We start from the raw sequence: 12,032 nt of genomic DNA, 5'->3' as shown, positions 1-12,032 counted from the left end.
TTCACAAGGAGGATAAGCCACAAACATTCATTGCCAAAGAAGCTGGCTGTTCACAGAGTGCTGTATCCAAGCATGTTAACAGAGAGTTGAGTGGAAGGAAAAAATGTGGAAGAAAAAGATGCACAACCAACCGAGAGAACCTCAACCTTATGATTGTCAAGCAAAATCGATTCAAGAATTTGGGTGAACTTCACAAGGAATGGACTGAGGCTGGGGTCAAGGCATCAAGAGCCACCACACACAGACACTACAGTTGTTGTATTCCTCTTGTTAAGCCACTCCTGAACCACAGACAACGTCAGAGGCGTCTTACCTGGGCTAAGGAGAAGAAGAACTGGACTGTTGCCCAGTGGTCCAAAGTCCTCTTTTCAGATGAGAGCAAGTTTTGTATTTCATTTGGAAACCAAGGTCCTAGAGTCTGGAGGAAGGGTGGAGAAGCTCATAGCCCAAGTTGCTTGAAGTCCAGTGTTAAGTTTCCACAGTCTGTGACGATTTGGGGTGCAATGTCATCTGCTGGTGTTGCTCCATTGTGTTTTTTGAAAACCAAAGTCACTGCACCCGTTTACCAAGAAATTTTGGAGCACTTCATGCTTCCTTCTGCTGACCAGCTTTTTAAAGATGCTGATTTCATTTTCCAGCAGGATTTGGCACCTGCCCACACTGCCAAAAGCACCAAAAGTTGGTTAAATGACCATGGTGTTGGTGTGCTTGACTGGCCAGCAAACTCACCAGACCTGAACCCCATAGAGAATCTATGGGGTATTGTCAAGAGGAAAATGAGAAACAAGAGACCAAAAAATGCAGATGAGCTGAAGGCCACTGTCAAAGAAACCTGGGCTTCCATACCACCTCAGCAGTGCCACAAACTGATCACCTCCATGCCACGCCGAATTGAGGCAGTAATTAAAGCAAAAGGAGCCCCTACCAAGTATTGAGTACATATACAGTAAATGAACATACTTTCCAGAAGGCCAACAATTCACTAAAAATGTTTTTTTTATTGGTCTTATGATGTATTCTAATTTGTTGAGATAGTGAATTGGTGGGTTTTTGTTAAATGTGAGCCAAAATCATCACAATTAAAAGAACCAAAGACTTAAACTACTTCAGTCTGTGTGCACTGAATTTATTTAATACACGAGTTTCACAATTTGAGTTGAATTACTGAAATAAATGAACTTTTCCATGACATTCTAATTTATTGAGATGCACCTGTACATAATTATAGAGCTATATATTGAATCAGTGGGGGGCCTGTGTAGCTCAGCAGGTAAAGATGCTGGCTACCACACCTGGAGTTGCAAGTTCAAATCCAGGGCATGCTGAGTGACTCCAGTCAGGCTTCCTTAGCAACCAATTGGCCTGGTTGCGAGGGTGGGTAGAGTCACATTGGGTTAACCTCCTTGTGGTTGCTATAATGTGGTTCTTGCTCTTGGTGGGGCACATGGTGAGTTGTGTGTGTGGATGCCACAGAGAATAGCATGAAGCCTCCATATGCACTAGGTCTCCACAGTAATGCACTCAACAAGCCATGTGATAAGATTGACAGTCTTAGACACAGAGGCAACTGAGATTCATCCTACACCACCCAGACTGAGGCAAGTCACTACACCACTATGAGGACTTAGAGCACATTGGAAATTGGGCATTCCAAATTAGGGAGAAAAGGGGAGAAAATCCCCCCAAAAAAGAAAATCATCAATAGGCTGAAAAATCACATTATTATTATAAAAAATTTACATCACTACATGTGAAAGCCAAATTACAGATAAAAAGAAAAATTTTTTTACTAGTTGTCGATTTCATAAAATGTAAATTTTTAGGGCTGGGTATCACGATACAATACGTATTGCAGTACATATGTCACGATTTAATATATTGCGATACATCACAAAATATAATTGGATTGCGACTGAAACTGTTCAAAGCGCGTGAGAGAGTCCCAGCATATCTTTGAGGGTAAGAGTGAATCATTCTAACTATTATGAAATTAATTGTAGGTATACTATATGTAATTTTGTTTTGAACAGAAGTGAATAACAGATCACTGTGAAATTGTATTAGTGACAATGCAATTGCAGATATCAAGAAATATGGTTTTAACTAGTTGAAATTCCATTTTTAAAATCAAGAATGGGTATTTCCTCAAGTAATTAAGTCATTTTTTATGTCAAGCATTTACTTTTTTTCCCTTATGCAAATGCAGTTAATTAAAAAAATTGCATTTTCACTAGAGGTAATGCCACCACTGGAGAATTAGAATTTAACTAGTTAAAATGTAATTTTAGATATCTGTAATTCTTTTCCTGCACATAATTTAATGTCAAAAGTGTTTGCGATAGTATGCTAGTACAGTATTCCATTCTGAACACCGCCAAAAAGGGTTTGGCTAATGTCATGGTTAAGTGTGAAAGCCTTGCACCTATAGATATATTTCAATAAATACTACAGTGTTGTTTGTGAATATGTAACAATATCATTTTATAAAAATCTTTCAAGTGTTAAAATATTTTGTGTGTTATATTTATAAACGCATCTATTCATTGCTTCAAGTGTACTGTACATGTGGCTAGTGTGGGTGTGATCTTTGTGTGTCTATGTGATTGTGGGTGTTTTTGCATGGCCGTATGTGTGAATCTGGTGTTTGTGGTGTTTGTATGTGTTAGTAAGCTGCAGAGAATGAGAAAGCAACGCTCCACGTGTGATGCTGTCAATCTAATTATGTGTGTTTCTATGCAGATTGTATGATGAATATTCATAAACGATGTGTGGAAAATGTTCCCAGTCTGTGTGGAACAGACCACACAGAGAGGAGAGGACGACTTCAAATCACTGCTGACATAAAAAATTATGCTCTCACCGTGACCAGTGAGTTCACGCAAATATATATTTTTTTCTTTACGGTGCAAACCTCCCATTGGATTCTTTTGTTTTTAAATTAAACTAATCAGTGAGAATAGAATATCATTGAGACTTGAGAGTGGGCCCTGGTGAGACTTGGGCTGGTAGACAACCACCTAGCAAACACCTAGAAATACGTTTGTCACTTTAAAGAGCTATTTCTACCTGATTGGAACCTAAAAAATTACTTTAATTAGTGTAACCCAACATATTTAGCTTGATTCAGAAATAAATTTTTATTTGTTTATTTATTTATTATAGACATTTTTTCAGTGTAGATTCCCAATGCATTTTGTGGGGCGTTCATGGTGTTGTATATGGTCATTAACATTATCATAACAATTTTTCCATAATCATTTACAAGTCTTTACGGACCAGAGCACCAGGTACAGATGAATGGCTGTGCTCAGACTGGAACAACTGAAACTAGTGATCTGCTGTGCTGGTTTTGAATATGTAATTTTGTAAGCAAATACGGCCATTGTTCACTGTGTGTCAGCTACAGTTTCTATTCTTCAGCTCTGTTGTGGGATGTTTGATATCAGCAGAGCTGAAAGCAAACTGCTTTTATGGCTTAAAACTGCTTTTATGGCTTAGCCAAGCATTCAAATCAGTAGAACCAGAATATTGAACGGAAATGTTTCAATAACGGTAAGGTTTGTAAAAAAAAAAAAAAAAAATCTAGGTCTTTAAATGTCAAATGTGTCAGACACTAAAGGTGAGAGAACAAAAAAAAATCATCTTTATGAGTTGAAATGCTTTTATTTGTGTGATTTAAAAAAAAACAAAAATCTGCAACAAAATGTTCTAAACGAGCCTGTGTGTTTTTTTTAACGGCTCTTTTTGCCTCGGGCAGGAATAGCATCCTCTGGAAACATGAGATCAATCTGCCATCGATCGCCCCACATCCCATTCACACTCACCCACACACACTCACACATCAACCAGTGCGGTAGAGCCGCTGTGTATAATAATAGTGGAATTTTCATACACATTGCAGTTAATTTATAACAACATTACAAACTCTTTAGTGGGAGATAGTTTGCTGCAATTAACGTACTGTTATTAGTCGAGCTTGCTTTAGAAAACCTGGTGGAGAAACCGCAACCAAACACCTAAAAAGCAGCACCTTAGAAAATACCTAGCAAACACCTGAAACACTAGCAACTGCCTACCAATGCCCTAGAAACCAAAAAGAACACCCTAGCAACCACCTAGCAACAACTGGGAATCCTCCTGGGGGGGGGGGTACATATGGAAAATCTAGGGAGGCCATTAGACCCAGCCATGCCCAGAACACCGTAGCAACCACTCAGCACCCTGGGAAATTCCTAGCAATGCCTGACCAAATGCCAAAAAAACAACAACAAAAAACTTAACAACCACCTAGCAGCACCCTAGCAACCACCAAGCAAAGCCCTAGTAACCATCTGGAACACCCTAGGAACTGCCTAGCAGAGCTCAAGCAAATACTCAAAACACCCTAGCAACCACATAGCAGCACCCTAGCAACAACTTATTAATGCCATAGCAACTACCCAGTTAACCCTGGCAAACGCCTAGAAATGCTTGACCAATCATAGAAAAACAAAATGTAGCAACCACCTAGCAGTGCTCTAGGAACCAAAAAGAACACCCTATTAACCAACCAGATCTCCCTAGCAACACTTTTGTAACCATGAGGAATAGCATAGCAACCACATAGCAATGCCCCAGTAACATCAGGAACACCTTAGAAACTGCTTAGCCTCGCCCTAGCAACTACCCAGAACACACTAGCAACTACTTAGTAAAGCCTTAGCAACCACTCAGAACACCCTAGCAATGTAGCCACACATTTTGCGTGAGCAACCACCACACCATTTGAGCAGTGCAGATTTTCTTCAGAAAAACAAAAAATCGAGTTTGAATGTTTTGTAATGCAGATTCTTCAACAATTGAATGTTTGGAACAATGCACAATTTCAAAGATCCTTAAAGGTCTTCATTTACGTTGCATTGATGGCAGTATAATTTCAATTTATAGTCAAGGAGGCTCGGAACTTGGTGCCAATGGATCCTAATGGCCTGTCAGATCCATATGTAAAGCTTAAATTAATTCCAGATCCAATGAATGAGAGCAAGCAGAAGACCAAAACCATCAAGTGCTCCCTCAATCCAACCTGGAACGAAACCTTCAGCTTGTAAGTTAAATTGAACAACTCTCACAATCAAAGGTATTGTGTGGTAGGTGAGCGTTGTACAAATGTGACGATTCACATTTCCATCTTTGTGTTGCCATAGTTACCTCAAAGCTACAGATAAGGACAGGCGTTTGTCAGTGGAGGTTTGGGATTGGGATTTGACCAGCAAAAATGATTTTATGGGATCAATGTCTTTTGGCATCTCTGAATTGCAGAAACAAAGTGTCAGTGGATGGTAAGAGCTACCATGAAACTATAGCACCTTTTCTGAACAAAATAAGGTTTGTGACAGTTAAGACCAGCGTTTTGATGGTTTTGTGCTCGTGGTTGGATTGTAGGTTTAAGTTGCTGGGCCAAGAGGAAGGGGAATATTTCAACGTTCCAGTCCCACCAGACGGAGAAGAGGGCAATGAAGAACTGAGGCAGAAATTTGAGGTGAAATCTATTGTTCATTCACCTCCCCTTCCCATTGGGGCCAATTTTTTCTTCTGTATATTGTGCTTTTCTCCATTTCTGACTAAGTTAATCTGATTTCTGAATTTAAGAGAGCCAGGATTGGCCCTGGAACTAAGAATATAGATGGCTCTTCAAAAAATGACATCTTCAAATACGATGCCAATGGCAACCAAGACTGCATGAAACTCTCAGACTTCAACTTCATCATGGTGCTGGGCAGAGGCAGTTTTGGCAAGGTAGCCAACACTAACTTGTTAACTTTTGAGTTTAGTTAATTATGTATAATGTTGTTAAATTTAAAGGTGCACTCAGTAACTTTTGTCTTTGTGTCATCATGGATTTACACTGACACCTAGCGGCTTGGATACAGCATCATTTAAAATCAATAGTTTTCAGTTTCAGATGCCATTATAGAAATGTAATATTCACAGTCAGCCACGATTACTTTAATTAGTGAGTGAAAGTGTCAAATAACAGGATGGTTACTGAGATTAAGTGAGTAGTATTCGACTGGTCATGTGATTCTTACATGGTAGCCCCCATGTGTGGACCCTCTCCATGTAGAATAAAACAGCTTTTATAAGGTTACCGTTATGACTGGAGTCTTCATTTTAATGTATGTGGTCATGATTTCCTACATATATTGCAAAATTACAATTCATGTCATTAGGAGTTGAACCTTTTTAATGAGGAAAAAAAAATACTGAATGCACCTTTAACCTAATTTGACATTCCAACATTTTTATTCAGTTCTTTTTTCTTTCTTCTTATTCAGATTTTTTCAAAACACACATACACACACAATAATCCCATTGCTGGACACTCGTTTATCAGTTAATGATGGAAAAGACTTTCTTAAGGGGATAGTTCACCCAAAAATGAAAGTTTCTCTCACAATCCCCCCCCATGCCATCCCAGATGTGAATGACATTCTTTCTTCAGCAGAACACATATAAGGTTTTTAGAAGAATATCTCGGATCTGTAGGTCCATTCAATGAAATTAAATGGTGAGCAAAACTTTGAAGCACCAAAAAGCACATAAAGGCAGTATAAAGCATAATTATCCATAAGACTCCAGTGGTTTAATCAATGTCTTCTGAAGCGATCCAATCGGTTTTGGTTCTGAACAGACCAAAATGTAACTCCTTTTTCACTGTATGTCTTGCCATTGCAGTCTCTAGGCATGATCATGTTTTCAAGCTTGAATACACTTCCTAGTGCTTGACGCATGCGCAGAGCGCATGGAGTCTACTGATGTCAAGATGTACAGTGAAAAAGGAGTTACATGTTGATCTGTTCTCACCCGAACTGATTAGATCGCTTTAGAAGACATGGATTGAAGCACTGGAGTTTTATGGATCATTTTTTTGCTGCCTTTATGTGCTTTTTGGAGCTTCATAGTTCTGGCCACCATTCACTTGCATTGTATGGACCTACAGAGCTGTAATATTCTTCTAAAAATCTTCGTTTGTGTTCTGCAGAAGAAAGAAAGTCACACATCTGGGATGGCATGGGAGATGAGAGAAATTTCATTTTTGGGTGAACTATTCTTTAAGGGGGTAATTTATTTATAAATTCAATCCAGACTGGCTTTTAAAAGTGAATTGTAGTATTTAGTGTTTTCTTCATTAAAAGAACAACTGAATACTTAATGAAACTTAATGCACTACATGTATTACAAATAATATTATTATTATTGCTACAAGAAAACAAAACATGGCATTAATTTCGAGGCAAATTCAAACTTTGAATTCAATCTTGTTAACTACAAAGAGTGCAATAAAGTATTCATTTATAAATATTCCTAGCTAGTATACATTGTCCTCTCTCTGCCTTTTCTCAGGTATTTCTTGCAGAGCGTAAAGGCTCAGATGAGCTGTATGCAGTGAAGACCTTAAAGAAGGATGTTGTCATTCAGAATGATGATGCTGAATGCACTATGGTGGAGAAAAGAGTTCTCGCTCTCTCTGGTAAACCACCCTTCCTCACTGAACTCCATTCCTGCTTTCAGACCAAGGTACAGATCACATATACACACTTTACAGTGATGTACTGTACATGCACACTTAATGATAATCTTTTATATTATGAATCAATTATGGTGGTTGTGTTTTGTAGGACCATCTTTACTTTGTGATGGAGTATATCAGTGGTGGAGATCTGATGTACCAGATACAGCAAGTGGGAAAATTTAAGGAACCCCATGCTGTGTATGTAATCACTCACTTCTACACGTACACAAAACATACACACTGCATAAGTCAAAATGACAAAATGTATGACCTGATACAAAGTTATTGCAATCTTCTAATTACATTTCAATGTACTAAACACAGTCATGTCATTTAGAGGTCTGCACGGGCATTAAGTTTAAGCTCAAACCTATTCTGTAAACAAGACCCTTAATTTGATGTTTTGAAGTTTGTAATTATAATTTAGATTTTCATTTATTACAAACCTGAATTTAGTGGAAACAATAGTTTATTCCCGTCGGGGTCTGGTCAGGTAGCAGACCGCAAATGTTATTATAGTCACGGATCTGGAGTATTAAAATGTCTGATATTGAGTATTAATGTGAATTTATCACATTTATCCCTAAGTCAGCAAGTTAACCAATAGTACCAGAGTTTTAATTCTAATTTGTGATCTAACTTTCCTTTACCGTCAGGTTCTATGCTGCAGAAATTGCCATCGGCCTCTTCTTTCTCCATTCAAAGGGCATTATTTACAGGTGAAATGTTTGTTTGGATATGAGTGTACGTCTCTGTGTCCTTTTTTTGTGAGTGTACACTGGTTTGGGCAGTGAATATCAAAATGCATAATGAGGGGTGTAAAAAAAACTCTACATCAATGCATCACAAAGAAATCAAATTTCAGTGTACTGATTACAGAGTTTAATTACCAATTATAGTTACTTCACTATTTATCCAAATCCTGGCATATTGTTTTTGTCATTGTTCCACTACGGTGTAAATAATCTCTCCAGTTACTGGCCACACTGTAATGTAGAAATACATTGAAATATGAGGTTGCTTAAGACAACATGTAAAACATCAACTAATAATGTGTTATCGATGACTTCATGACTCATTCTATGAGAAGATTTCACACAAGATCAGTAAAAGATGCTGTTTTAACCACTCGATGATGATTTAAAGTAATATACTGTATATGCAGTGGATAATGTGTAATTTGTAATGTTTACATTGTGCATTCATGGCGCTAATGCGCTAACACGCTATACACAGCCATAATATGCGCTGATTACACTCTGTTATTGTAATTTATGTTGACACTGATACTACTGAAAAGATGGGTATATAAAAGAGTGTCAATGGGCAGAATACAGACAAAAGCATGATGATTGGCATACCTTACTTTGGGCAGATGTGTGAATGGCTTTCGGATGCAGACGGCACATGAGAGAAGCAGCATATCAAACAACAGAGTGAATGGGCACTTAAGAATATTTGTGTAGGTTTTATTCTTTTTGTAGACTAAATAAAAAAAATAAAGCATGATGTGTTCTTGGAAAATGTCTCTACACAAATGATCATACAGATGTTGGTAAATTTGAACCAGCTAGCTATTAACTCGGTGTGCACGCCTGTGTGTTCACGTTGACTGATTTTAACTGATTGAATGGGAATTAGCTGCAAGAAGTCATTTTTAAATATTTAACTTCAAATATATAAATCAAATAATAAAATTGAGATAAACTACAGTATGATTTTCTTTTAAGGCTTTAAAAACATTTGAATGACATAAAAGATAATGTTTTTAATATCAAAATATTTCAAAATACTTAAAATATGTCTCTCTTTTTGGTCAACTTTAGTTTTGGTCAGTTTTAAATTTACGCTTTTTTTTTTTAACGCATATATTTTATAATTTTTTAATAGAAAATAAAATATAATTTGTATATTTATTTTAGTAGATTTATATTACATTTTTATTATATTATGCAATAATAAAATGTTTCTTTCCTAATTTCTTCACTTTCACACATTATTTTAATACTCTGATTAAACCAATGACTCACGAACCCTTATTTGTCATGAAGCAAAACCTTTGAGATTTAAATTTATAATTTAATCACTCCACAGTAATAGAGTAAGCTTGCATCTCCTCTTTGTCATTGCATGTCATTACAGTAGGGGCAGACTGGGAAGAAAATTCAGCCCGGGATTTTACATAGAAACTGGCCCAAAAGTTGTTGAGGTTGGTGGGGGGGGAGGTTGCCGTCCTTTTCTGCATATCGCTACCCCTTTCCGCATATCGCGCCGCCATTTTGTGGCGCGTTCTGCATAACGCGGCGGCCCCATTTCGCAGCCAGCTCACCGGGAAAAGTCCCGGTTCTCCCAATGGCCAGTCCGCCACTGCATTACAGCGTGTATGAACCAGGGACGTTTGCCATTACACGATCATGTATAATGTACACGGAGCGCTCTGCGTTCACTATAAAACTTTATACTTGTTCGTTTATATTTTCACGCGAGTTTGGCGCGAGCCTCTGCTGACAACCCGCGCATCAGCGCTCTTCAGGACAGGAGCTGGTTGGCCTCCATGGTGTGGCTTAGTGACACTCGTACTCGGAGATAAATTGAATGACACACACAAGGACATAGATTTGGCTTGAACATTGGGGGGATTACAGTGTGAAGAATGTACATGTTTCCATTGATCATGGTATAAATATTTGGGGGTTGTACTTGCTTGTTTTTATTATTGGGGGGTTACCTCTCCCCCATCCCCCCTGGAATCTATGCCCCTGGACACACAAACGTGCCATTCATGGCATTTATATAGTATATTCGCTTAAAATTCCCTTATTTGGGAACTAAAATTTTATTAAAATTTGAATGTCTAATAATCACGGTTGTCTCAAATAACTGCAGTTAGATCAAATAACATGATCAGACGGTTATTTAATAATTGTGACAAGCCTAGAGTGAATTTTTTTTTTTCTTTTTTTTTTTTTTTCAACTAGATAATTTACAGTTAATTTGCATGAACCATCCGAAAGAACCAACTCACTAAAATGAATCTGCGTTTTCAAGGCTGAGCATAAGGGAATCGTTTATTTTAATCAGTTCATTTACATGAACTGTTCGAAAGAGCCGATTCTCTTAAATTATATTTTCCAGTGCTACATGAGAGATAGGACTGTGGAGGTGAGAGTGTTTGAATCCTCCCTTGGCTCCATCGCTGCGTTTGCAATATTATGTGACAAATGTAACGTTCAGTGCTGCTACAGCACTACTCGCTGGAAAATTTAGCTCATTACTGGGAGAGCTACACACTTGTGATGAGCTACTGTCTCACGCTACTTAAACATTTCGTTAAGTTAATAGCGTCTCTACTTTTAGTTCAGAAATCCCCAACACTAATAAAAATGTATCAATGAGTGTGTGAATTGTTCCCTGTTTGTCCCTATTTGTGCAGAGATCTGAAGCTGGATAATGTGATGTTGGACTCTGCAGGCCACATTAAGATTGCAGATTTTGGCATGTGCAAAGAGAACATGTTTGAATGGGCCACGACTAAAACCTTTTGTGGCACTCCAGACTACATTGCTCCCGAGGTGGGTTGGTGTGTGTGTATGTGTATGTAGGTGTGTGTTATGTGAATGTGCACAAGGCATATTAGCTGTCCTCTGTTGCAGATCATTGCTTATCAACCATATGGAAAATCTGTTGACTGGTGGGCCTATGGAGTTCTCCTGTATGAAATGTTGGCAGGACAGGTAAGCTAATGCTATGTGATGAAAGCGATATTATGTAAGGAATAGTTATGTCTCTACAACCTATAGAATGAGCCATGTTCAGAGCCATTGTAAAATAGGCAATATACATGTATTATTTATATTATATATTAATATTTGAATTATTTTATATATATATATATATATATATATATATATATATATATATATATATATATATATATGTATGTGTGTGTACATTGTATATATATATTTTATACAGGGTTTGAAATTAACACCCGCCAAATGCAGGTAAAAATCGGCAGTGAAAAATCGGAGTAACTGCATCACTCTTACCAGCCTCTTCAGCGGGTGACCTTTTTAGGGTTTTTCCTGTATTGAAAATTCTATGAAAGTCAGGTGACTCAGAGCTAATTTAATGATATTCTTGCCTCTCATAACTTAAACGTGCATCTGTGCGGGGCGAATGAAGCACCGCAGCGCACATTATACTGGGTGTCCACTGGTGTGTGGTGAGTGAAGCGAGCATTTTCAATTAATTCCAATGAGAGCCAACTGCAACCCTCTCGAGGGGGATTCTCATCGGAATTAATTGAAAACAGTGGACACGTACAGTCAGCGTGCTCCAGAACAAAACTTCCGTGATGCATTCGGGCTTTACTCGATATCAGGGCAACCAGCGGAGACCATAAACATATGTGACCCATTTGAATTCTACAGAGAACATTCTAGTATAAAGCTCTATATGGAGGAAAACAAACCCCTGA

The 12,032-nt window shown here is 37.9% G+C and overlaps 1 protein-coding gene across 2 annotated transcripts in view; it reads left to right on the top strand.

Moving 5' to 3' along the window:
• The window catches only part of LOC127445425 (protein kinase C beta type-like), a 77,809-nt gene that overhangs the window by 52,456 nt on the left and 13,321 nt on the right, over positions 1-12,032 (top strand). For both annotated transcript variants that reach the window (XM_051705493.1, XM_051705492.1), the window contains exons 5-14: positions 2,740-2,868; positions 4,927-5,083; positions 5,184-5,318; positions 5,422-5,518; positions 5,629-5,775; positions 7,384-7,557; positions 7,659-7,750; positions 8,209-8,271; positions 10,986-11,124; positions 11,206-11,286. In XM_051705493.1, coding sequence (XP_051561453.1) covers positions 2,740-2,868; positions 4,927-5,083; positions 5,184-5,318; positions 5,422-5,518; positions 5,629-5,775; positions 7,384-7,557; positions 7,659-7,750; positions 8,209-8,271; positions 10,986-11,124; positions 11,206-11,286 — 1,214 coding nt within the window. The remainder of the gene's footprint in view (positions 1-2,739; positions 2,869-4,926; positions 5,084-5,183; positions 5,319-5,421; positions 5,519-5,628; positions 5,776-7,383; positions 7,558-7,658; positions 7,751-8,208; positions 8,272-10,985; positions 11,125-11,205; positions 11,287-12,032) is intronic.

The sequence above is a fragment of the Myxocyprinus asiaticus genome, chromosome 8 (assembly GCF_019703515.2).
Source record: "Myxocyprinus asiaticus isolate MX2 ecotype Aquarium Trade chromosome 8, UBuf_Myxa_2, whole genome shotgun sequence".
Taxonomy (NCBI): Eukaryota; Metazoa; Chordata; class Actinopteri; order Cypriniformes; family Catostomidae; genus Myxocyprinus; species Myxocyprinus asiaticus.
The sequence above is the reverse complement of the archived record's forward strand: the minus strand, read 5'-3'. Positions and strand labels throughout refer to the sequence as shown.